The sequence below is a fragment of the Camelus bactrianus genome, chromosome 12 (assembly GCF_048773025.1).
Source record: "Camelus bactrianus isolate YW-2024 breed Bactrian camel chromosome 12, ASM4877302v1, whole genome shotgun sequence".
NCBI classification, from domain to species: Eukaryota; Metazoa; Chordata; class Mammalia; order Artiodactyla; family Camelidae; genus Camelus; species Camelus bactrianus.
This window is the reverse complement of record NC_133550.1, coordinates 32,723,955-32,747,613: the sequence shown is the minus strand read 5'-3', so window position 1 is coordinate 32,747,613 and position 23,659 is coordinate 32,723,955. Positions and strand designations below refer to the sequence as shown.

Genomic DNA, 23,659 nt, shown 5'->3' with positions numbered 1-23,659 from the left:
CTGTTACCATAGTATATCAACTATGAGTAACTAGATAGTTACAAACTTCACTGCCGGGTTTTCAGTCCACAAACTGACTAAGCAGATAACAGATCCACATCATGATCAGGGATCAATCGTGTCACTTCTCTGACTGTCTGTGTTTGGTCACTGGATAGCTGTTACTCAGCTTATGTACAGACAGAAGAGCATGTCGTTGTGTTGTTTCCTTAATTCCTGGTGATAAACCCATGTGATATTTACAAAAATAGATAATAGAACTGGCCAACAAAGATAAAAGTATAGCATTGGGGATCTGAATAAGAAGATGCCACAGCAGGAGGTGCAGACTAGATGTCTAACCTGGGAACTCACAAGGATCCCTGTAAATGCCAATAAAGGATAAAAACATGCTGGAAAAAAAAAAAGAAAAGTGTAGCAAAGGAACGAAAAGTGACAATGGTGGGAGTGAAGTTCAAATCAAAAATAAACGGAGGTAGAGAAGAAACAGCTGGCAGTGGGACGACACTGTCACTATTCAACTCTAGCTATACAGCCAGAGAAATCTAGGAAAGGTGACTTTCTGAACATAAATAAGGAAAGTGGTTGTGATGAGAAGGATGAAGATGCTCCAGAGGAAGTGACATGGGCAAAAAATTCACATTAAAGCAACTCTCAAAGATATTTCACGATGTTGAAAGTGCAAAGGATAAACTATGGGAAGCTGATCCAAACTCAGAAAGGAGCATGACAATTTGCCAAGGCACATAACAGAGGCTCACTCCTTGAAGGAAGTTTTGTGACAAGAAGATAAGCACTCAGATACTCTTCGTGAGTTGTATTAAAAAACAAAACAAAACAAAATCCTAAATATTTAATTTTCTATGCTTCCAATGTTTTAAATTACAGTATAACAAATAAATATTAGGTCTACTATTTTTTTTCATTTCTTAATATATTTAAAACCAACAGTCTATATTCAATGTCTTATAATAAACTATAATGAAAAAGAATCTAAAAAGAATGTGTATGTATAACTGAATCGCTTTGCTGTACACCTGAAACTAACATTGTAAATCAACTACACTTCAATAAAAAATAAAATTAAAAAAAAACAACAGTAAGAGAGTTTTAAATATATTAACAAAACATTTTAATGATTGCAAACAGAACAGCAGCAATTTTCTGATTGAGAATTAAGATCGCGTCACAGGGTTTCAACTTTCATGGTCATTTTCATAGAACAGCACTCCCATGCAAAGCAAGGACTGCCTATACTTTACATACATGATCTCATTTGATCTTCAAAATAACCCTAAGAAATAGATGCTATTATCAGCCCCATTTTATAGACAAAGAATCTGAGGCTCAAAGGAAATAAATAATTGGACCAAGACCACATAGCTCATAAATGGCTATGCATACTGAATTCTAAATCGCATGGTCTGAACCCCAAGGCTATACTGTGAGCCCAGGTATGTACTGATGGGTGTTTGATATGTGGGGACAGGAGTAAACGAGAGAAAGAGGTGAGAGATGAAGGTACCTTCTCTAATATAACTTCCAGGGGCTAGAGCAGCATTGTCCAATAGAGGTTTCTGTTTTCTATTATATTTTTATAGAAGATAAATATTTATGTAATCTATAATATAGAAATAGAATATATTGAACCCTAGTACACATGTAAATCTACACGTACCTCTGAATCCATCCTTTCTTGATCCTCCAGGATCCTGCTCCATTAAATTTCAACTCTCCCTGAAGCAGGCCTACTTGATTAACTCAACCAACTCTCATTTTCAACCTTCTCCCTTGCTTGCTTCTCATTAGTGAGGCTGAAAACAAACAAACAAACAAACAAACAAACAAACAAACACTTTCCTGGACTCCTATCACCACCTGCCTGCAAGATGACCTCTTGTTTTCCTCTGTAACAGAACCTTGACAATTAGCTAGCTGGGCACTTGGTCATTCTAAATAAAAACCACATTTCTCAAACTTCCTTCAACTGGTTGTGGCCTTCTGACTAAATATTGGCTTATGAGATGTAAGAAATAATAGGTACAATTCCAAAATGTGTTCTGGAGAGAGGAACATTCCCTTACTCTTTCCTGCTGGCTAAAATGCAGATACAGTAGCTAGAGCTGGGGTAGCCATCTTGTGTCATGCGCTGGAAAGAGGAATTCCAATCCACAAAGCCTACAAATGCTTGAAGACTTGGCGAAACAGACCTGCCACTTTGGCTTTAGATGGTCGCTTCCAAAATTCATTTACCTGAAAGAAATATAAACTTTTAAAGCCATTATTATCTTGGTACTTCATCTCTAGAGCTAATGTAACCTTAATACACCAACTGTCCGATTCTGACCAGCAAAACCTAAGGGCAAGTGTGCTGGGTGTCTTCTGGGGAAAATGCTTTTCCTCCCTGTAAAAGGAGAGTTCTATTTCCCCATCCTGCCCATCTTCCTGCTTCATGCCTTTGGGCGTGTTTGTGTGAGGATACAATGTCCAGAGCTGCAACAGCTTTCTTTCGACCACAAAGGAAGGGTCAAGAGAAATTCAGAGTCACTAATTGGAACCCTGACACCACTGAATTGCTGAACTAACTCTGGACCTACCTACTTTAAATTTATTTTGCAAGATAATTAAGAGCCTTACAATCTAGCCACTTTGTGTTGGATATTCTGCTACTCATGACAGAAAGCGTTTCCAAATGAAATATTGTCCTGCTCTGATCTAAATGTTTGTGTCCACCCCCGACCAAATTTGTATGTTGAAATCCTCCCCAACAATGTGATGGTGTTAGGAGGTAGGGCCTCTGGTATTTTGGTGCTTAGGTCATGCGAGTGGAGCCCTCATGAACGGGATTAGTGCCCTAACAAAAGAGAACCTAGGGAGCTGCCTCATCCCTTCCACCAGGTAAGGAAACAGCCAGAAGTCAGTGGTCTGCAACCTGTAAGAGGGTCTTCATCAGAACCCAACTATGCTGGGACTCTCATCTTGGACTCCCAGCCTCCAGAGCTGTGATAAATAAATGTATGTGGGTTATTAGCTGCTTAGTCTGTAGCTAATAACAGCAGCTAATAATTACAGCAGCCCAGACTAAGACATCTCTATTCCTCCTTCAGTCTTACCTTTTCAACTGGATCTTTCTTCTGGGCCCTCAGTCAAGCTCAAGTCTCATCCATGAACAATAGTAGGAACAGCTTGTCCTGTACCCATTTTTCTTCTCCAGCCACTGTTCTTTCTTTCCTTTCGTGGGCGAGTCTCTGTAAAAAGTAGACTACACATGTTATCTGTGCTGCCTTGCTTGTTGTTCATTCTTCGATCTTCTGTGGCTTCCCTCCTCCCACTCCTCTGAGTATTTTAATCTAGGCCATTAATAACCTCCTAGTTTGCAAATCCAGCAGACACTGCTTCTTCTTCTTATCTGACCTCTTTATGGCTTTTGGCTGTGATAACCACTTCCTCTCTGTGAAAGCTCCTTCACTCAGGGCTTCTTTGACATTGATCTCACCTAGTTCCCTTTTGACTGCTCTGGCTATTCGTTCCCCATTTCGTTCATGAGTGCCTCCTTCTGTCTTTGCCTCTTAAATACTGGCTTCTTCAGGGCGCTATTCTGCCTCCCTCTTCTCTGCCCTTTCTCCACTCTCCTCCTAGGTGGTAACTTCCATTCCAAAGTTTCAAAGATTGAAGGTAGCTTTCTTAAGAATTGGGGACCTATTTTAGACTCCTCACTTAAGCAAAGTTGAATCAAAGCTGCTCTGGTAAAATATCTTTCCTATTGGATTAAGCATCTTGTCATGGATCAAACTGTGTCCCCCCAAAAGACATGCTGAATCTTAATGCCCAATACCTGTGAATGTGACTTTATTTGAACATAAGGTGTTTGCAGGTGTAATCAAATTAAGATGAGGTTCTAGGATGGGCCCTAATCCAATGTGACTGCTGAACTTAGAAGAGAAACAAACACACAGGGACTACGCCATGTGATGACTGAAGCAGAGGTTGGAGTGATGCAGCTACAAAGAAGGTCAAGGATTGATGGTCACCACCTTAAGCTAGAAAGAGGCAAGGAAGCATCCTCCCCTACAGGTTTCAGAGGGTTATGTCCCTGCTGACACCTTTTTTGAATTTCTAGCCTCTAGAACTAAAGGTGAGACAACAAATTTCTGTAGTTTTAAGCCATCAGTTTTGTGATACTTTGTTACAGCAGTCCAAGAAAACAAATACAGACTTTCACCACTGTGCTGAAGCTCCTGATCTAAGCAGCCAGTTATAACTTGTAATCTCTTTCGCTTAATAATTTGCCTTCATCTTTTCCTTGGTTCAGAGGTTTTCAGCCTTTCGAATACCATGCACCAGTTTTGCTTTGTTTTTTAATTTGAATATCAACACTGGGGTTGCAACTTTTAATTCTGTCATTGGTCTTTTGCTATAGGACATCAAAAAAAAAAAAAAAAGGTACGGGGAGAGTATAGTTCAGTGTTAGAGTGCATGCTTAGCACGCATGAAGTCCTGGGTTCAATCCCCAGTACCTCCAATAAAACAAACAACAACCATCTACTTACAGCCTCATTCATAAAAGTTAAGACATTTTAACACTAAACTCTCAGAATAAAGCCGAGTTCTTTAAATATTTTAAGTTTTATGAAAAACTCATTATTCTATACCAACTTTTCCAGTGTTGTTTCAGATACATAAAAATTTTATAACCAAAATATTTAAGAGCCCATGTTATGTATATGACCAAGAAAAATATCAATACACACATGCTCACAGCCTTCTTTGTTCCCAGTCATCTTCCCATTCCCTTTCCAAATTCTCTCTGACCATATTATGAAATTGGGGCGTTAATCAGTGAGAGTAAGAACTTGAGGAGCAGGAGCTGGAAAGAATAGTAAGAATTTCTTTTAAAAAGGGAGAGAATTACCTCTCAAAAGGAAGTTTAGATGAATGAGAAGGTGGGAGAGGCATGCTTGGGTTTGAGAGAGTTAGGGGAGGGGGGATGAGCTAGGCACATGAGAGAAATTGAAAACAGTAAGATGGAGAAAAATAAACTTTAGAAAACTTGGTCTACATTATGTGTATTTGGTCTTTGATACCTTCTTCAGAGAGTGAGATAGGGATTTAAATTGTTTTCTTTTTTTCTTTTCCTTTTCCTGCTGGACTTGTAACTCTTGAGTGTGATTCTGTGTAGGACCAGATCATAAGGCAGCACGGGTTACTTAAGACTGATCAGAGTAAGTATGCTCTAGTGGTTAGAGGCTGGGGCTCTGGAATCAGAAATTCTACGTTTGAATCCTGACCCAATCCTTTTCTGCTGTGTGCCCGTGAGAGTATTACTTTACTTTTCCGTGCCTCATTTCCCCATCCACGAAAGGGAGATAAAAGTACCCACTTCACTGGATCGTTGGGAGAAACATAAAATTAAGGTAAGGAGGAAACTGCTTGCCAATGAAAGACCCTCAAAGGTTAGAGAGTAATAAAACAGAAATCTATATATAATCTCCCACCTGCCTAAACAAAACAACTTTCGCGGCTCACCGTTCCTAAACTTCTTGTCATGGCACCCCGCCCCCAACCTGATCTGCCCTATTTGCCTTTGCAGGCTTAGCGCCAATCTTCCCTCGGGTGTTCTTAGCGGCTGCGGGCACTCAGCGCTCGCGGCAGCTCGGTCGTGGTCCAGACTCCCTCCCTCCCTCCCGCCCTCCCGCCCGCCTAGGCGGGCATCCTTAACGCCTCCGCGCCTCGGGGCTCACGTCACCCCCTATGCAGAGACAGACTTCCTTCTCCTCTCCCCGCGCTCCTGGCACTTCAAAACCTCTACGTGAGCTTTTCTCCCGCTGTTATCATTGTTCACAGGGTTTGACTCGCCCGCACGCCCTAGATGCTCAATTAAAGTGGTCTTAAAGGAAAACGCTGTACCTTTTCCCGCAAATACAAAACGGGGGGCTCTGGGTGGGGAGGGGAGACTTGGTCGGTAAGCAATGTCCTTCCACCCTTAAATCCGTTGCCCCGAGTGCCGGGGCCAGCCACGTCGCCCAGGGGTCTGGGCGGGGGCGGGGCTCCCTCGCCAGGACTCCTCTGCTCTACGCGGACCTCCAGACTTGCCCTGGACGCCGGCGGTCACGGGGCCGTCGCGCACCACGCAGCACCCCCAACCCCCGCGCACAGCTGGAGACGGGTCCCCGCCCTTCCCCCGGAGCGGCGGCGCCGGAGCGGGCGCGGTGCATTGTGGGCAGAGGGGCGGGGGTTGGGAAGATGGCGGCTCCCAGCCTCCTCAACTGGAGGCGAGTTTCCTCCTTCACGGGGCCGGTCCCCCGCGCCCGGCACGGACACCGGGCGGTGGCCATCCGGGAGTTGATGATCATCTTTGGAGGGGGCAACGAGGGCATCGCGGACGAGCTGCACGTCTACAACACGGGTAGGCGCGGCGACGGTTCTTCGGCCCCGCCTGTGGGAGCCGCGGAGGGGGAGGGGAGGCGAGGCGGTGGCCGCGGCCCTGACAGCTGTCACCGCCGGGTCACTGCCTCCACTGGCGGGTGGCGGGGAGCGCGGCTCGGCCGGGCGGCCCCGTTCCCGCAGTGTCCTGGGCGGGAGCTCCATTTCCCCGGGATCCGCGGGGCAGAACTGGCCCTGAGCGGGGCGCGCCGGCCCTCGGGCAGGCGGTCCCGGACCCCCCCGCTCCGGCCCTGCTGGCGGACGTAGGCTAGAGAGACTGTTTCCACCCTCCTGGGCCTCTTCCCCAAGTCTCGCCCACTCCGGGGCCCCGAAATCCCGCCCCTGTCAAAAACCAAGTCCAAACCAAAGCTCTTCTGGGCCTTTCCTGTCTTTGCCTTCCTTCCTTCCTTCCGTGGGAGGAAGAGAATATAGTGGGAATGAGGAGGAAAAGCGAGAGGCCTTCTAGTACTTAAACCACAAATACAACCCGGTATCTGGCAGGTGCAGTCAAGATTTTTACCCCATTGGTAGCCCTCTTAACTGACGGCGAAGTGGTTCATGGGTGAGACCCGCGCCTGTCTTTGCATGACTGAGTGTGTGTGCCCAAGCTCATCAGTGCAGCGCTCGCTCGGAAAGAGTACTGTCAGCTTGAGTGCCGCTGCAAATCAGCAATGCCCCCAGCCAGGGAAGCCCTGCTTTTGAGTACCTCCGTGGAATAGAAAGGAGGTTGGGATTTCATTTTTTTTCACTTATAAATGCGCCAGCTATCATGAGAAAGCTGTTTGCTTGGTGTAAGTTTAATTAATGAATTTTGGGTCTATGTCATGATCAGTAACTTTTCTTTGACCAAACAACTTAATCTTAGTGTCATTTAAAAATTAATAAAATGGTGATGTAGAGGGAATTTTATTTTTTCACCTTCTCCTCCTCCTGACACCCCAGCATAAAAAGTTTAAAAGTTAGTTAATAATTTAGTGTCATGTAAAAACCTTGGCTTTGGAATAAGTTAGACCTGGTTTGAATTTTGCTTTGCCAGTTGCCCAGAATCAGCGCTAAAGTTAGTAAACCTAGGTGTCAGATTTTTCGCTTGTAGACTGGAGAGGATGATACTCACCAAGTAGGATTTTTGTGAGAAATTAAATTATATAGATCGGGGTTTTTCAACAGCAGCACTATCAACACTTGAAAGGGAGACTTCTTTGTTGTAGGGGGCTGCACTGTATTCACAAAGATGTTTGACAGCATCCCTAGCATCTACCCACCAGTTTCCAGTAGCTTCCCCCCCCCACCAGATATGACACCAAAATTTTTTTGTTTGTCCCTTGGGGCAAAATTATTCCCAATAACCACTGATATAGATGATACATATAAAAGTACATACTTATAGTTTGTTATAACTGTTTTTTATAATTGGTTTTAATTTTATTTTGGCAACTAGTTACAAATCAGTGGTTCCTACCAGCTGTTAGAGGAGACATCCCTCCAGGCTGCGCTGCCCATGGATTTGTCTGTGATGGTACCAGAATATTAGTGTTTGGGGGAATGGTTGAATATGGAAGATACAGCAATGAGTTATATGAGTTACAAGTAAGTGTCTTTCAAGTTTATTATCTCAAGCTGAAGCTTTATTAACGATTGTGTTCATAATTCTTTGAAATTCTTTGCAAAATATTTCATTAACATACTTAAAATAGTGTGAGCTTCACATTTTATAGCATCAAAGAAAACTTTTTTTAGCCAAAGTTTCTAATGTAAGTCTTTTTCCAGTATCCAGTGCAACATTTGTAACGTTAAGATACCTGTTACTTAGCATCAATTGTACGTGTTATATGTTTGGCCTTTTGTATCTTAGTGCAGTGTTTTTCAACTTTAGCCCGCAGCAGAAGCACCTGGAGGGTTTGTGAAAACACAGATTGCTGGCCCCTGCCCTCAGAGTTTCTGAATCAAGATTCTCTGTAGTAGGGCCTCACAACTTGCGTCTCACCAAATTCCCACCTAATGCTCTTGGTCTCCAGACCATCCTTTGAAAACTTCTGTCTTAGTTATAGAAATTGTTACCCTCACATTAATAATCACTTTTTTTTTCTTTTCTGGCAAAACATACAAAAGGGGTAACAATTTCAAATAGCCTTTCTGAATTTGACTCTCTAATAAACCAGACTCAGAGACTTCTGTGACAGCTCTGAACTTTTATTCCTGAACTGTGCATATATTCCTGGGGCTATAATCATGAGGGTATCTGGTAGTTGGCAGACGTAGGTGGATTATGTCTATTTACAAGCAGTTCATTTAAAATTTTTTAAAAAATAGTTTCAGATAATCTTTATTGCTTATTTAAAGGTTAAAATAAATACCATTCATGGATTACCTAATTTCAAAAAGTGAGAGTACATAAATTACATTTAATCTTAAAGCTGTAAATAATGTTGAATTTTTCATTTCAACAAATATTTTAGAACTGCTAGTGTTTATTTTTATAAGCTTAGCTTGCCATTGTGGAAAGCTGTGAATATGAATGACTAGACTGAATTTCTATTGCAACATTCATTTTGATTCCAGAAGTTATCTGCTTACTTGTCATTTGTCCCCAAAGTACCTTTTTGAAACCTGACTGGATTCGGATTAAAATGTATTGGTATGATGTTACACTATTGACTATATAGGAATACTTTCCTGATTTTGTCTGAGTTTATTTATGCTCTTTTTTAGGCAAGTCGTTGGTTATGGAAAAAAGTGAAACCCCATCCCCCTTCTTCTGGTTTACCTCCTTGTCCTCGGCTTGGACATAGCTTCTCTTTATATGGTAACAAATGCTATTTGTTTGGTGGCTTAGCAAATGAAAGTGAAGATTCAAACAATAATGTTCCCAGGTATGCCGACATTTTTTCAGACCAAATGTTTATTTTATGATTTAGATTAAGAATGTTTTATTTCCCACATTTAATTATTAAAAGGGATGAAGCTTAGTCGTTTGCATTTAAACCTAACAGTGAATAAATTTGTTTCCATTTGTGTTTTTCTTAGTCCTAAAATATATCTGTTTTCAAAATTATGCCTTTTCTAATCAGAAATCATCTTATTAAGTTGTTATTAATATAACTGCTTGTAGCAGTATATTTGTAGATGTTAAGCCATAAAGTAATTTAGTTGTCGTAAGTGGTAATGAAAAGTAACATGGTTATTTTCAAATTAGATTTCTCTGGGAATTTGGTGACAAAAATCTGACTATAAATGAAGGCCAATATGTTTCTTATGTAGGAAGCTGTTAGAGTGTCTTACACATGCTAATAATTTTTGAACCAATCCTCTCCCAGTTTTTGCAAACAGAATTAATCACTGCCTCCTTTCTTTTTGTATAGTGTTTTGATCACATGGTCATTATAGGATGTGAGATTTGGAGATTTAGTGTCTAAAAGGCTCTTTTCTAATTCATTGCTTACCGTGTATGTCCTTTAAAGGAAGTAATCTAAGCCTGTTTTCCTTCACTGTGAAATGGGAGTGATTAAATACCTACTTTTCAGTGCCACTGTGACCGCTAAATAAGATCATTGGCATAATTTTAAAAGCACTTTCAAGTTACCATCAACATCAGTAGTTATCATCACCACAATGTCTTTTTACCAATGTTAGATTCATTAGTTTGATACCAGAATCTTAGCTTTTTTTCCCCTCAAACTTTAAAAAATAACATATAGTAAAACATCATGGAAAATTTGGAAACTGTAGAAAAGGAAAAAAAATTATCCCATCACATGAATCCAGATACTTTTAGCACATCTTTTTTCAATTTTCCATTTAACAGATTTTTTTAGATACAGACTCATAAAATTCAAGAAATTAGAAAGTATACAAAGTTATTTCTCTTAGTATCACTGTTCTCAACATAGGCAAACACACATAATTCAACTCCATGTGTATCTTCTGGGACCTTTTTCATGTAACACATTATATTAATCAGCTTTCAGTTGTGTTAAGGGCAAACTTCTCAAGTTTATGCTGCTTGAGGGAGCAACTAGATACATGTGATGCTTTTTAAAGCCTCTTATTAAAGCTAGCAAGTTCATTTCTCTTGACATTCCATTGGTCAAAGCAAGCCATAAGGCTAAGACCTGAGTCGATGATGCAAGGATGTTTATTGTGGTTGTTAGGAGAGGAGAGTGGGGAACATTAATCTGATCCTACACAGACATGTATTTTCCTTTATAAAAGTGGGATCATTCTTTTTGCTTTATGACTTTGGATGTTTACTTGTTTGGTTTTTTGTTTGTTTGCTTTTACCTTTAACAGTATATGTTGGAGATATTTACATGAAAGTAGATATGGATTGACCTTATTTTTTTTTAAAGGCTGAAAAGTAGTCAGTTATGCAAATTATTTAACCATTCCTCTACAGATGGACATTTAAATATTTCCATTATTTTGCTATTACAGTTTTTGCACATGTATTAATATTTTTTATAGGATTGATACTTATATAAGTGGAATTGAGAGGGTGGTCAAAGGGTACATTTAAGTTTGTTAGGTACTCCTGAAACAACCTCCAAAGAGACAGCTATTTTATATTCCCAATAGTGGTGTATAAGAGTGCCTACACCCTTGGCAATACTGAATCGTCTCACTCTTCTTAGTTTTTCCTAACACAATCAATGAAATACATTTCATGGGATTATTTTGATTTATTTATTTATTTTTAAACTAGGAATGAGCTTGATTAACAATGCTTTTGGACATTTACAATTCCTTTTCTGAAATTGTTCAAATCTTTATTTTTCTTTTTTAAAAAGAATTGAAGTATAAATTATATACCATTAAATCCATCCTTTTAATATGTACAATTCAATGATTTTTAGCAATTTACAGTGTTGTGTAACCATTACCACAATCCAGTTTAAGAACATTTCCATCAATCCAAAAAGAAACTTCTTACTCATTTGCAGTCAGTGCCTATTCCCATCATGATTCCTGGACAACTGCCAGTCTACTTTCTGTCTCCATAGGTTAACCTTTTCTGAACATTCCATATAAATGTGATTTTCTGCATTTATCTTCTTTCACTTAGCATAATGTTCTTGAGGTTCAGCCATGTTGTAGCATATGTCAAATATCTCTTCCTTTTTATTGCTGAGTTGTGTTGATACATCACATTTTGTCTATCTGTTCATCAGTTGACAGACATTTGGATTGTTTCTAGTTTTTGGCTTTTATGAATAATGCTGCTTTGATAATTTGCATGCAAAAGTCTTTGTATATATATGTATTCATTTTTCTTGGTTAGTAGTAGCAATTCTACTAGTAGAATTGCTGGGTCATATAGTAAATTTAGGTTTAATTTCTTAAGCACTAAGACTGTTTTCTGAAGTGACTACCATCTTACATTCGCAATGTATGAGTGTTTCAAATTTTCTACATCCTTGCTAACACTTGTTACCATCTATCTTTTTTGATTGTGGCCAGCCTAGTGGGTATAAGGTGGTGTCTCGTTGTGGTTTTAATTTGCATTTCCCTAATGACTAATGATGCTGAGCATCTTTTCATAGGCTTTTTAGCCACTTGTATATGTTATTTGGTGAAATTTCTTTTTTCTTTTCTTTTTTCTTTTTTTTGGTGCTCAGTAAAGGTTTATTACGTTAAAAATACATCATCGGACATCAGGCACTCAGGTCAGACCTGTGTCTTTGGTGAAATTTCTATTCAAATCTTTGTTCATTTTAAAGTTAAGTTGTTTGTATTCGTATTATTGAATTGTAAGAGTTCTTTATATATTCTAGATGCAAGTTTGCTTTTTAAAAAATCAGATACATGATTTGCAAATATTTTCTTCCAGTCTGTAGCCTGTCGTTTCATTTTCTTAATGGTATCTTTTGAAGCATAAAGTTTTTACTTTTGGTAAGTTCTGTTTATCCATTTTTTCTCTTATGGATTATGCTTTTAGCATCCTTTTTAAGAATTCTTTGCCAGTCTCAAGGTTATGAAGATTTGTTCCTCTGTTTTCTCCTTAGAGTTCTATAGTTTTAGCTCTTACATTTTTTATCTGTGATTCATTTTGAGGTAATTCTTATGCCTGGGGTAAAGTGAGTATCTAATAAATTCATCTTTTTACATGTGGCTATCCAGTTGTCCCAATACTGTTTGTTAAAAAGATTATCCTTTTCCCACTGTATTGCTTTGGCATCTTTGTTGAAAATCAGTTCGCCATAAATGCAAGGGTTTATTTCTGGACTCTCAATTCTTTTCCACTGATCTGTATATCTGGCCTTATGCCAGTACCATACTGTCTTGATTATGATACCTTTGTAGTAAGTTTTGAAATAGGAAGATGTTAAGTTCTCAAATTTTATTATCTTTTTCAAGAGTGTTTTGTCTGTACACTTACCTAGCAGGGGAGATACCATGATCACAAAGGTGGTTTTCCCAGGGCAAGGATTATCCATTGCACTTCAGATGTGCTGACCCCTGCAATTTCCCCAAATGTGGGAGACTGGACTGTATAATTTGTAGCAGTGGGAGAAGGAAAAAAAAAAAAGAGTGTTTTGTCTATCCTGAATCCTTCGCATTTCTGGGTAAATTGTAGGATCAGCTTGCCAATTTCTGCGAAAAGTTCTGCTGGGATTTTGATAGGGATAGTGTTGAATATATAGATCAATTTGTGGAAAGTTACTGTCTTATTGAGTCTTCCAGCAATATTTTGAGGTTTTCAATGTACAAATCTTGCTCTTATTTTGTTAAATTTATTGCTAAGTTTTTATTCTTTTGAATGACATTGTGAATAGACTTGTTTTCTTAATTTCATTTTTGAATTGTTCATTGCTAGGATGTAGAAATACAGTTTGTCTTTGTAGATTGATCTTGTATCCTGTAACCTTGCTGAATTTATTTATTATTTCTGATCATATTTTCATGGATTTCAGTTTTTATTTTTATTATTGATTCTTAGGAGTTCTGTCTATATTTTATGTTCCAAATATTTTTTCCAAGTCTTCTGTTTGCCTCCCCCCTCCCCCTGCTTTTTAAGGATTTTCATTTTTGTTTCATCAAGTTTGGCAATATATTTTTTTAATGGCTTTCTGGCTTTATATCTTGCTTATTAGGAAATCTCTTCTATCCCAACACTATGAAAATAATTTTTCTATATTTTCTTCTAGTACCTTCACAGCTTTGTTTTTTTGTTTAAAATATTAATACATTTGGAATATATTTTTGTGACTAGTGTAAGGCTCTTTGCTTTTTCTTCAGAATGGGTTTTCAGTTCTCCCACCACCATTTATTTAATAAGCCATCCACCCCCTACACTTTAGAAATCCCATCTCTGTCATATCTGAATTTTCATATAAATGGGTCTTTTTCTAGGTTCTTTAGACCAGGGGTACAAACTACATTATGTAGGCAAAAATCTGGCCTGCTGCCTGTTTCTGCTAGTTAAGTTTCGTTGGAACACAGCCATGTCATTCATTTACATATTGTCTATGGCTGCTTTCGTATTAAAAGAGCAGAATTGAGTAGTTGTGACAGAATTTATGGCCTGTAAAGCCTAAAATATTTACTCTGTGATTCTTTACAGAAGGTTTGTCAACTCTTGTTCTACACTCTATTCTGTTTCATTAATATATTTACCTTTCTATCATCAATTATGATGTTTGCTATAGACTTCTAGCATATGCCTTTAGTCAGATTAAGGAAGTTTTCTTTCTTTAAAATTTATATATATATATATTTTTTTGTTGTTGAATTATACTTACTGTACAATATTATATGTTACAGGTGTACAATGTAGTGATTCACAATTTTTAAAGGTTATATTCCACTTATAGTTATTGTAAAATATTGGCTATATTCCCCATGTTGTACAGTATATCCTTATAGCTTATTTTGTACCTAATAGTTTGTATCTCTTAATCCCTTACTCTTATATTACTGCCCTCCTTCCTTCCCTCTCCCCACTGGTAACCACTAGTTTGTTCTCTATATCTGTGAGTCTGCTTTTTTGTTATATTTACTAGTTTGTTATATATTTTTTTAATTCCACATATATAAGGAAGTTTTCTTAAATCTATAGTTTGCTAATTCATTTTTTTCTCTTTTTTTGACCAAAAATGGATGTTGAAATAGTTCTAATTCATTTCAGGTATGGAAATGAGCTTACTATTTCTTTCCTTTAACCCATTAATTTTGTGAATTATTATGATTAGGTTCTGGAATATGAGCTACCTTTTAATTCCTAGTTAAACCCCACTTTATTACGTTAGTGTTATTTTCACACATTACTGAGTTTACCCTGCTAACATTTACTTATACTATATATAGTTATTTGTTTGTCTACATTGTCTTTATTTCGGGAAGTGAAATATTATTCTCATCTGACTTGAGTGTCAGGATTATGTTACCTCCGGGAGCATAATCAAGGTTATGCTCTGAGATTATGGGAAATTCTCCATCTTTCATTATGCTTAAATAACATTATTTCTTGAATATTTAGTAGAAATTTCCCATAATTGTCTGGTATTGGTATAATTTAGGAGTTTTGACTGCCTTTTCAATATCTCTTATAGTTACTGATCTGTTTACATTTTCTCCCTTTTCTTGAGTCATTTTGGTAATTTATATTTTCCTTGAAAAATCATCTACCTCTAGATTTTTAAATTTATTGAGAAAAACTATAAGACAATTCTCTGTATATCTTTAAAATCTCTGTGTAGTTTTATCTCTTTTCTCATTCTTAAATATATGTATTGTTTTTTCTTTTTTCTAACAGATTTGCTAGTGGTTTGTTATTTTATTGGTGTTTCCAATGAACCATTTTTAGTTTTATTAATGATCTGTTTTTCTTTTTTATTTCCTTAACTCTATTTCACGTCTCTAAATTTTTCCTTTTTCCTAACTTCTTTTAAACTTCTAATAGGTTGAATGCTTTTTCTAACTTTTTTTTCTAAGCTTTTTCTAACTTCTCATAATCTGAATGCTTATTAGTTTATTTATTTTAGTAGTGTTTCCTAATAAATGCTACACATTTTCTTCTGTTTACAGCTTGGACATATTTTATAGGTTTTGATATATAGTGCTCTTCTTGTCATTAATTTCTCTTTTCTCTTTAATCCAAAGGTAATTTGGCATAATTCTCTAAAATTTCCAAATGGAAAGTTTTGTTATTATTGTTAATATCTAGTTTTATTATACTGAGGTCAAAAATTGTAGTCTATTGGGTTTCTCCTTTATAGTAATTGTTTTTGTGGTCTTTTTCACAGTCAGTTTTTATAATTATTCCATAAATGTTCATAAAGATTGTGAGTTCTTGATTGGGTACAAGTTTATTAAGTCAGTGTTTTAAATCATTACTCAAAAAGCTTTTTTATTTTATGGATCTAGGTCATATCAACTTCTGAATGATGTGTTAAAATCTCCCAGTGTGATTGTGAATTTGTGTTTTGTTCCCTGTGTGTCTGATTTCAACCTGTGTATATTATTTTGTTATAGACTTATCTTTTGTAAATAGGACTAACAATTAGCCAGTATAAATTGGTATAGCATACTGGCTGGCATTCATTTTGATCTGTTTAAGTCTATGCCATATCACTTGTTAAATAGTTTTAATATCATCCTTGCTATTAATAGCTTATAGCTGGGTTCCAAGTTCTTTTATTTTGTTTCCCCTGCATACTCCCTACCCCTAAGAGACTTTGTCTTATAGTAAGGAAGTTTTTTCCTGCCCTTGTAATTTTATGTCTTCCATCTACTCTTCTTGCTATTGCTTCCCCACACCCATATTCTTGCATTTGCTAGATTTGTAAAAATTGTGATGAGGTTGAATATTTACGTGTATATGTGTGTTTACATATCTTTTATGTATGTGTATACTCACACATTTAGATAATTTGTATTTCCTGTTCTGTGAGCTGTCTATCTGTATCCTTTTATCTATGTTGTATGATTTATCATTATCTTGGTTTTGTAGGAACTCTTTATATTAAGAAAAATTGATCTCTTTCTGTGATGTGTACCAAATTTGTTTTTAGTTTGTCTTTTCTCCTGACATTGTTTATATAGCATTTTTTTCCTAACCATCTTATTTCCATAGACGATGCTTTGCTTTTTTTTCCCTCTCCTTCCTTTTTCTTGATTTATTGTTTTTCTTTGATTCTTTCTTTCCTTTGAATGATTTGAAAATTACACATGCTGATTCTGTGCTTCTTTTAGTTGCCTGGAAATTATCACACACATTTAAACTGAAGATGCTTTGTCATCTTTGGGAATAGATTACTATGTTTGCCTTTAGCCTTTTTTTGCTTACCCCCTTTTTACATGTGTTTCATACAGTCGTGGATCTTATTCCAGATTACAATAATGTTAAGAAATTAATTTTTGTCAGCCTTTCTTAGTGATTATTTAGACCTCACAGCTACAGTTATCAACATCAATTTAAATTTAATTATAAATTACTATTTTCTTTGCATTACCATTTCTTTTATTCAATGTATTCTTTCTTGGATTTCTTTTTATTTTTCCCAGATGATCTAGAATCATTTTTCCCCCAAACAATTACATGGCTAAGCTTTGAAGTTTTATATATTCTAAATATGTTTAATTTTGCCTTCATACTTGAATAATAATTTGATTACTCAATTCATTAAGGAATAGATTCCTATAAAAGCCATTTTGGTCAAAACATCCATGTCACAGATGAGACATTTAATGCCTATTTCTAAAGTGAAAAAGCTATGTAGGGCATTGCTATGACATTATAGAATGAAAATTTTAAAAGAAAAAAAGAGTTGCAAAGCAACATTGGTAGTATCCCTCATTTATACAAATGTGGATATCCATAGAAATAGGTCTGAAAGGGTATTTACTAACTATTGTCAATAGTGATTGTTCTGGTTATCTAGTACCATGTAATAAACTGCCCCAAAAGTTAGTGATGCACACTAGCAACCATTTTGTTATGCTCATGGATTCTGTGCACTGGGAATTCATGAAGTACACAGCAGCGATGGCTAGGCCATCAGATGAGAAGGCTTGAATGCTCACTCTCATGTCTGATGCCTCAACTGAGATGGCTGGAGGATGAACTCAGCTGGAATTGTCATCCTGTGTGCCCACACATGGCCTCTCCAGATGGTGGTTTTGTGATAGTTGGACTTAAATGGTGGTTTGGGATTTCTGTGAGGAGGCATTCTATAGGAAAGCTGTATTGGCCTTCTGTGACTGAGCCCCAGTAGTCACATAGTGTCATTTCATCATACTCTGTTAGTCAAAGCAGTCACAGCCTGCCCAGTATCAAGGAGAGGGGACATAGACCCTAGCTTCTGATGAGAAGAGTGTCAGAAAATTTGTGGCTATATTTTGAAACCATCATGGTATTGTCATGGATAACAGTGTTGGCTAAATGATGGCAGGAATTTTTAAAATTTCTTCTGTTGTGTACTGATCCCCACAAGAGTGCCTGGTGCACAGTAGTGTTTGATAAATATATGTTGAATGAGTAAGATATGGGATTTCTGTTCTCCTAATGCGTTTCTATACTACCTGCATTTTTCACAGGAAGCATACATTATCTTTATAAATAGAAACTAAAAGTAAATAAAAGGTTTAGACCATGTTAATGTTTTAATTTCTTTCATTACATCCTAGATACTTAAATGATTTCTATGAGTTGGAGCTACAGCATGGTTCTGGTGTTGTGGGTTGGAGCATACCAGTGACTAAAGGGATTGTGCCTTCTCCCAGAGAATCCCACACAGCTGTTATATATTGCAAAAGAGATTCTGGAAGTCCTAAAATGTATGTTTTTGGTGGAATGTGTGGTGCTCGCCTGGATGACCTATGGCAACTTGACTTAGGTAAGCTTCAGTTGATTCAGGCTTAGGAACTGGTTATGACTGATAAAGGCAAATATAAAAATTGCTTTGAAAAATATTTTTGATTACAGTATTTATTGAGTTGTACTTAGATTTGATATGAATGGTTGCTGATCAGTCAGGTTGAACAAATAAATGTTTGATTTATGACAGTAACTCTCCTGTGCTCCCTATAAGTAGGGTCACCGTATGTTCTGGCTTGCCTTGGATGGTCCTGATTTATACTTAATTACTGTCCCATGTAATTATCAGTAGCACCTCCTTTCACTTTGTAGAGTGTTCCAGATGAGGATGGTCGAATTTATGTGGTTACTCTGCCTAGAGGAAATGTGTGTGGCATTAGTAATACTGCTGCTGGCCAGTGAAAACCCTTGCGTAGCTCTTTTAAAGGGATCCTAGGAATGGATGATTGGAGAGTACGAGTGCTCTCACTTATGACTGTCTTCTACACAATGTGTTCTTACTTCAAATGTTAAAATCCCTGATCTTCGTTTTGATTCAAAACCGGTGACACCCTAGGTGCACCTCTCCATTGCATATACTATCATTCAAGTGTAAATAGATTTCTGAGATTGGCAGTTTATGTCAGCTGGAGATGTTTATTTTAAGATGAAATTAAGTAATGGTTTTGAAACATTTTTGCTTCCTTTTGGTAAGTTCTCTTTTTTTTTTTTAATTCTACAAATTGAGGTAATTTGCTGTTATTACATTAAGTTGCTCATATACTTATTTTTACTTTTAGAAACTATGGCATGGTCAAAACCAGAAACTAAAGGGACAGTGCCACTTCCACGAAGTCTTCATACAGCCAGCATTATAGGAAACAAGTATGGTATTTTTTTGGTTTTTGGTCTTACTTTTTTTTTTTCTTTTTAACAAGCTTAAGAAAGATACATACAAAAAAGAGTGATGCTACAAGTTTCTTGAAAATGATTTAATAACGTTTGATTGTGCTTACTGAAACTAAAATAATGTGCCCACAGAAGCTATAGTGCTTACTGTGCCATTTTCTTACCACGCTGCCTCTTTTACCTCTTTACGTTCCTTACTCTGCAGAGAGTAAGTGTTAACATAGTGTAAGCAAAGTGTTATCAAACTGATCTATCCTCCATCGACAGGTTTGACACACCAGCTCTTTCTTTTCACATATTTTTGGTAGTGCTTGATTTGTACTCAGGTATATATTTAGTATGTATGCTCAATGATTATATTTTGAGTTACAATCATTATGATATTATAGTTACAGAGTTGTGGATAGAATGTGGAGTCTGTAACCAGATTGTTAGAATTCACATCTCAGCTTTGATTCTTTGTCCTGTCTGTTCTGGGGCAAGGAAACTTAATTTCCTCAAGTATAAAATGTGGATGATAGTAAAACCTCCTTTACAAGGTTGTCATGAGGATTGAATGGATTAATACATATAAAATGCTTCAAACAGTGCATAGTATGTAAAGCACTCCATAAAGGTTAGCTGTTACTATTATCAACAAGTTCCCTTTTTTGTGCAACATTGGGCCAGGAGTAGGGTTACTGTTTAAATAGAATTTAAGTAAGGAATTTACCTGTGTAGGGACTTCATGTTAAAAGTAATGTTTCGGAAACAATTACTTGTAATTTAGAACCTCATTAATTTCTCTTAAAAATAGCTGTAAACAAAGTCTAATAAGATGTATTTTTTTAAAACAGCAGAATCCTTTTTATAAAAGGTGGTTGTCCATTGGAACTCTCATGTATAAAAGAGGTAAAACACAGAGCTGCTCTGATTGGCTTGAGGCCACATGGCCCTAATCTCCACCTCAGGAGCCTTCTTCAGCAGCCATTAGGCATATCTCAAAACCCCTAGGGCCCCAAGGGACATAGTTTAAAGTTTTTCATTTGAAGATACCAGTGACCAGAGTTACATGAAATTAAATCCTCTTTGGTTAGTGTACACATACAATTCTTAATTTGACTTTGGATGTCACAGATCCCTTGAGTATCTTTCTGACTGAGGTAGCCTTAGTATATTGCATACAATATTGCTTTTCAAATGTATTATAATTGAAATATTTCCCACTTTAAGTGGGAAATAATTTTGCCAGAGAGAAATAATTTTGGTTCTTGTATTGCTTCATAAAATTTTAAACTCTTGAAAGAAGATCACTTTATTCATTATCTTATTTCCATCATTGTGACAGTGATAAGTGAGTTAATAGTCCTAAAGCTTTCAGTCAACAACAAAAAAATTTGTCTATTCTTAGCATTTTAAATCTAAAAAGTAAAATTAAAGCTTTATGAAACAATCAGCTACGTTATGTTTCCTTTTTTTTTTTTTTTTGCTGTTCAGGATGTACATCTTTGGTGGATGGGTTCCACATAAGGGGGAAAATATTGAGACTTCACCTCATGATTGTGAATGGAGATGTACCAGTTCATTTTCTTACCTAAATCTGGGTGAGTCTTTTAAGAGCTACTTATTAAAATAGCATTTATTAAAAAAATAATTTTTGTTATTTTGTCATTTAAGAAAAATAGATTAGTCATGGATATTTCTATTTAGACACAGCAGAGTGGACTACCCTAGTATCAGATTCTCAGGAAGATAAAAAAAATTCAAGACCAAGACCAAGAGCTGGACACTGTGCTGTTGCAATTGGCACTCGATTGTATTTTTGGAGTGGAAGAGATGGCTACAAAAAAGCACTGAATAGTCAGGTTTGCTGCAAGGATCTTTGGTATCTTGATACTGGTAGGTAAGAGTATTTAACAAATACAGTTTTTCCTTTAGATAAATAAATACTTGAATAAACGCCTGTCTTTTAAAACTACTTTAATGCTATTGCCTCTCTTTTTCATAATTAAAAATGAATGGAAGAAATAGTATATGTAGATACTTCTCACTCCAGGAGAGTTTCTTAACTTCCCTCTCCTTGAGTTTAGAATGGATTTAATGACTCCCTTCCAAAGAATAGAGTATGGAAAAGGAGAATGGAAAAGGAGAACTAGTAGCTTTACAGTATAGAAACCTGGCAAACATCACCTTAACTAATCAAGTTCAGTATCGCCAGTGACAAGTCATGTTGATATCATTTACCCCTACCTTCCATATCATGTGATAAGAAGAAATTTCACTTCTGTGGTGCTCTTCCCCAAAATCCATAACACTGTTCTAACTATGAGAACATATCAGACAGACCCAAATTGAGAGACATTCTAGACATTCTACAGAATATGTGAACAGTACTCTTAAAAAGTTTCAAAGTGATGAAAAACAAGGAAAGACTGAGAAGTAGTCACAGATTGGAGGAGATGTGATGACCAAGTGCAACGTGATAAATCAGATCAAATCCTAGAACAAAAAAGACATTACTTGAAAAACTGATGAAATCTGATTGTCTGTGATTTAGTTAATAAATAGTATTACTCCAGTATTAATTTCTTAGTTTTAACAAATGTGTTAGCATTAGGGGATACTGAAGGAAGGGTATATGGGAACTCTGTAATTTTTCTGTAAATCTAAAATTATTCCAAAATAAATTTAAACAAAACTATTATAACACCAAAAAAAATTTTCATATGGAACTTATATCTATAGAGTTTAAATTGTTTTTAAAGCACAATAGTAAGTTATTTATTAGTTTGAAGGAGAGGGGTGTCATGATCTAATGTACATTTTGAAATAATCACTGCACTTGTGTGGAAAATAAATTGTGGAAGGCAAGAAGAACACACAGAGACAAAAAGAGGCTTTTGCAATAGTCAAAGAAGTTTTCCACTCTTGTGTTGACAGTGGAGATGGGGAGAAATGGATAAATTCAGACATATTGTTGGAGTTCTTGTACACAGAACTGACTGATGAATTGGGTGTGGCAGATGACAGAAAGAGGAATGAAGAATGAATTTTTTAGCTTGAATAATTTGGTGCTATTTCCACTTACTGAGATGGGAAAGACTGCAGAGAAAACAGGCTTGTGGAGAAAATTAAAAGTTCCATTTAAACCCTGATAAGTTTGAAATAAGATCAAGTAGGCAGTCAAAGGAATAAAGAAGTCTGAAAGTCAGTAGGGAAATCAGATGTGGAGGTGTAATATATATTGTTATATGAGAAAAGGGGATTATCAAATGTCTATGATTCCAGTTTTTCTTTTAAGTATAAACAGAAAAATCTAGGATACACTGTGTACCAAAGTATTATCTAAGAGGTAAGATTGTATACTCTCATGAAGTTTTTCTCTCTTACCTGTATTTTCTACAGTAGCATGCATTGCTTTTATAATGTAGAAAGTTTAATTTTAAAATTAAGATAATTGAAAAAATAATAAAAGAAACAATAAGATAAGTGTTTTCTGTAGAAGAAGTACATACTCACAAATAGGGAAAAAAAATAGAAAATTCAACTTACTGAAGCTTTGAAATTGGGAATTATTAACTGAAGTCCAAGGATAAACTTCAATCTCTGAGATTAGAAGAAAAATGTGCACTTACAAATTTTTCTCAGTAGCAAATATGTCTAACCAGATTCTCTAAGAGATCTGTGACTTTTAAAAGGTTGAAAATCATGGCTCTGAATGGCCAGTTTTTCCATTAAAGGCTGTAGACACAAATATCTATTGAAAAGTAATTATGGTCACTATCATAAAGGCAAAATTTATGTTTTGCTTTTCCTCTTGTTAAATTGGCATCAGTTTGGATGGGTTGAGGGGGAGAAGGGTTCTTTATCTTGCCTTTTTTCACTCTTAGTTAAGTTTTGTGCATTTGCTAACATTTAAAAGAGTAATATATTTCCATAAGGCTTTAAAAAAATTTTTTTTTAATTGAAGTATAGTCAGTTACAATGTGTCAGCTTCTAGTGTAGAGCACAATGTCCCAGTCATGCATTTACATACATATATTTTCATATTCTTTTTCATTAAAGGTTATTACAAGATACTGAATATAGTTCCTTGTGCTATACAGAAGAAATTTTTAAAATCTATGTTTTTATATATCATAAGACTTTTTAATGAAAAGTAGTGGTCTTTTGCTCCCACTTTCCTCCTGTTTTCCTTGCTTCACAAGTATGTGCTTTCAGCTCTGTTAAACAGTTCTTATGATATTTACTTCCATACCTCCATATAACATGAATTTATTACTTTGACTTTTATTAGTTTAGGCATGATATGCCACTTTCTACTGTGGGACTTAAGGATTTCTCTCTTCTTCTCACAGCTCTTCACCTCTCCTATGTACCTTCCCTATCCCCATTCTCTAAATATGAGTACACCTTAATTTTGTTAGATGAATGTTCAGTGTTCATATTATGACCATATAAACGCTGTTCACAGGTGTGCCATGTAGAATACTGTGAATAGCTTCCTTGCACAATTTTTTATTTGCCATGGATTAATAAACCTCACTTTGATTTCGG

General features: G+C 36.5%; 2 protein-coding genes and 1 pseudogene across 5 annotated transcripts in view; 2 read left to right on the top strand and 1 right to left on the bottom strand.

Moving 5' to 3' along the window:
- GLT8D2 (glycosyltransferase 8 domain containing 2) overlaps window positions 1-6,049 on the bottom strand; it is a 37,834-nt gene extending 31,785 nt beyond the window's left edge. For all 3 annotated transcript variants that reach the window (XM_074375161.1, XM_074375162.1, XM_010970445.3), the window contains exons 1-2: window positions 5,908-6,049; window positions 1,679-3,248 (exon numbers count right to left, since the gene is read on the bottom strand). The gene's annotated coding sequence lies outside the window, so the exon portion shown is untranslated. The remainder of the gene's footprint in view (window positions 1-1,678; window positions 3,249-5,907) is intronic.
- A 155-nt stretch (window positions 6,050-6,204) lies between these two features.
- HCFC2 (host cell factor C2) overlaps window positions 6,205-23,659 on the top strand; it is a 41,722-nt gene continuing 24,267 nt past the window's right edge. For both annotated transcript variants that reach the window (XM_010970446.3, XM_045507005.2), the window contains exons 1-7: window positions 6,205-6,406; window positions 7,862-8,010; window positions 9,133-9,293; window positions 18,046-18,254; window positions 19,015-19,099; window positions 20,600-20,706; window positions 20,813-21,001. In XM_010970446.3, the coding sequence (XP_010968748.2) occupies window positions 6,244-6,406; window positions 7,862-8,010; window positions 9,133-9,293; window positions 18,046-18,254; window positions 19,015-19,099; window positions 20,600-20,706; window positions 20,813-21,001 (1,063 nt within the window). In that variant the 5' untranslated portion in view covers window positions 6,205-6,243. The remainder of the gene's footprint in view (window positions 6,407-7,861; window positions 8,011-9,132; window positions 9,294-18,045; window positions 18,255-19,014; window positions 19,100-20,599; window positions 20,707-20,812; window positions 21,002-23,659) is intronic.
- Window positions 12,789-12,965, top strand: LOC123612991 (U1 spliceosomal RNA; annotated as a pseudogene).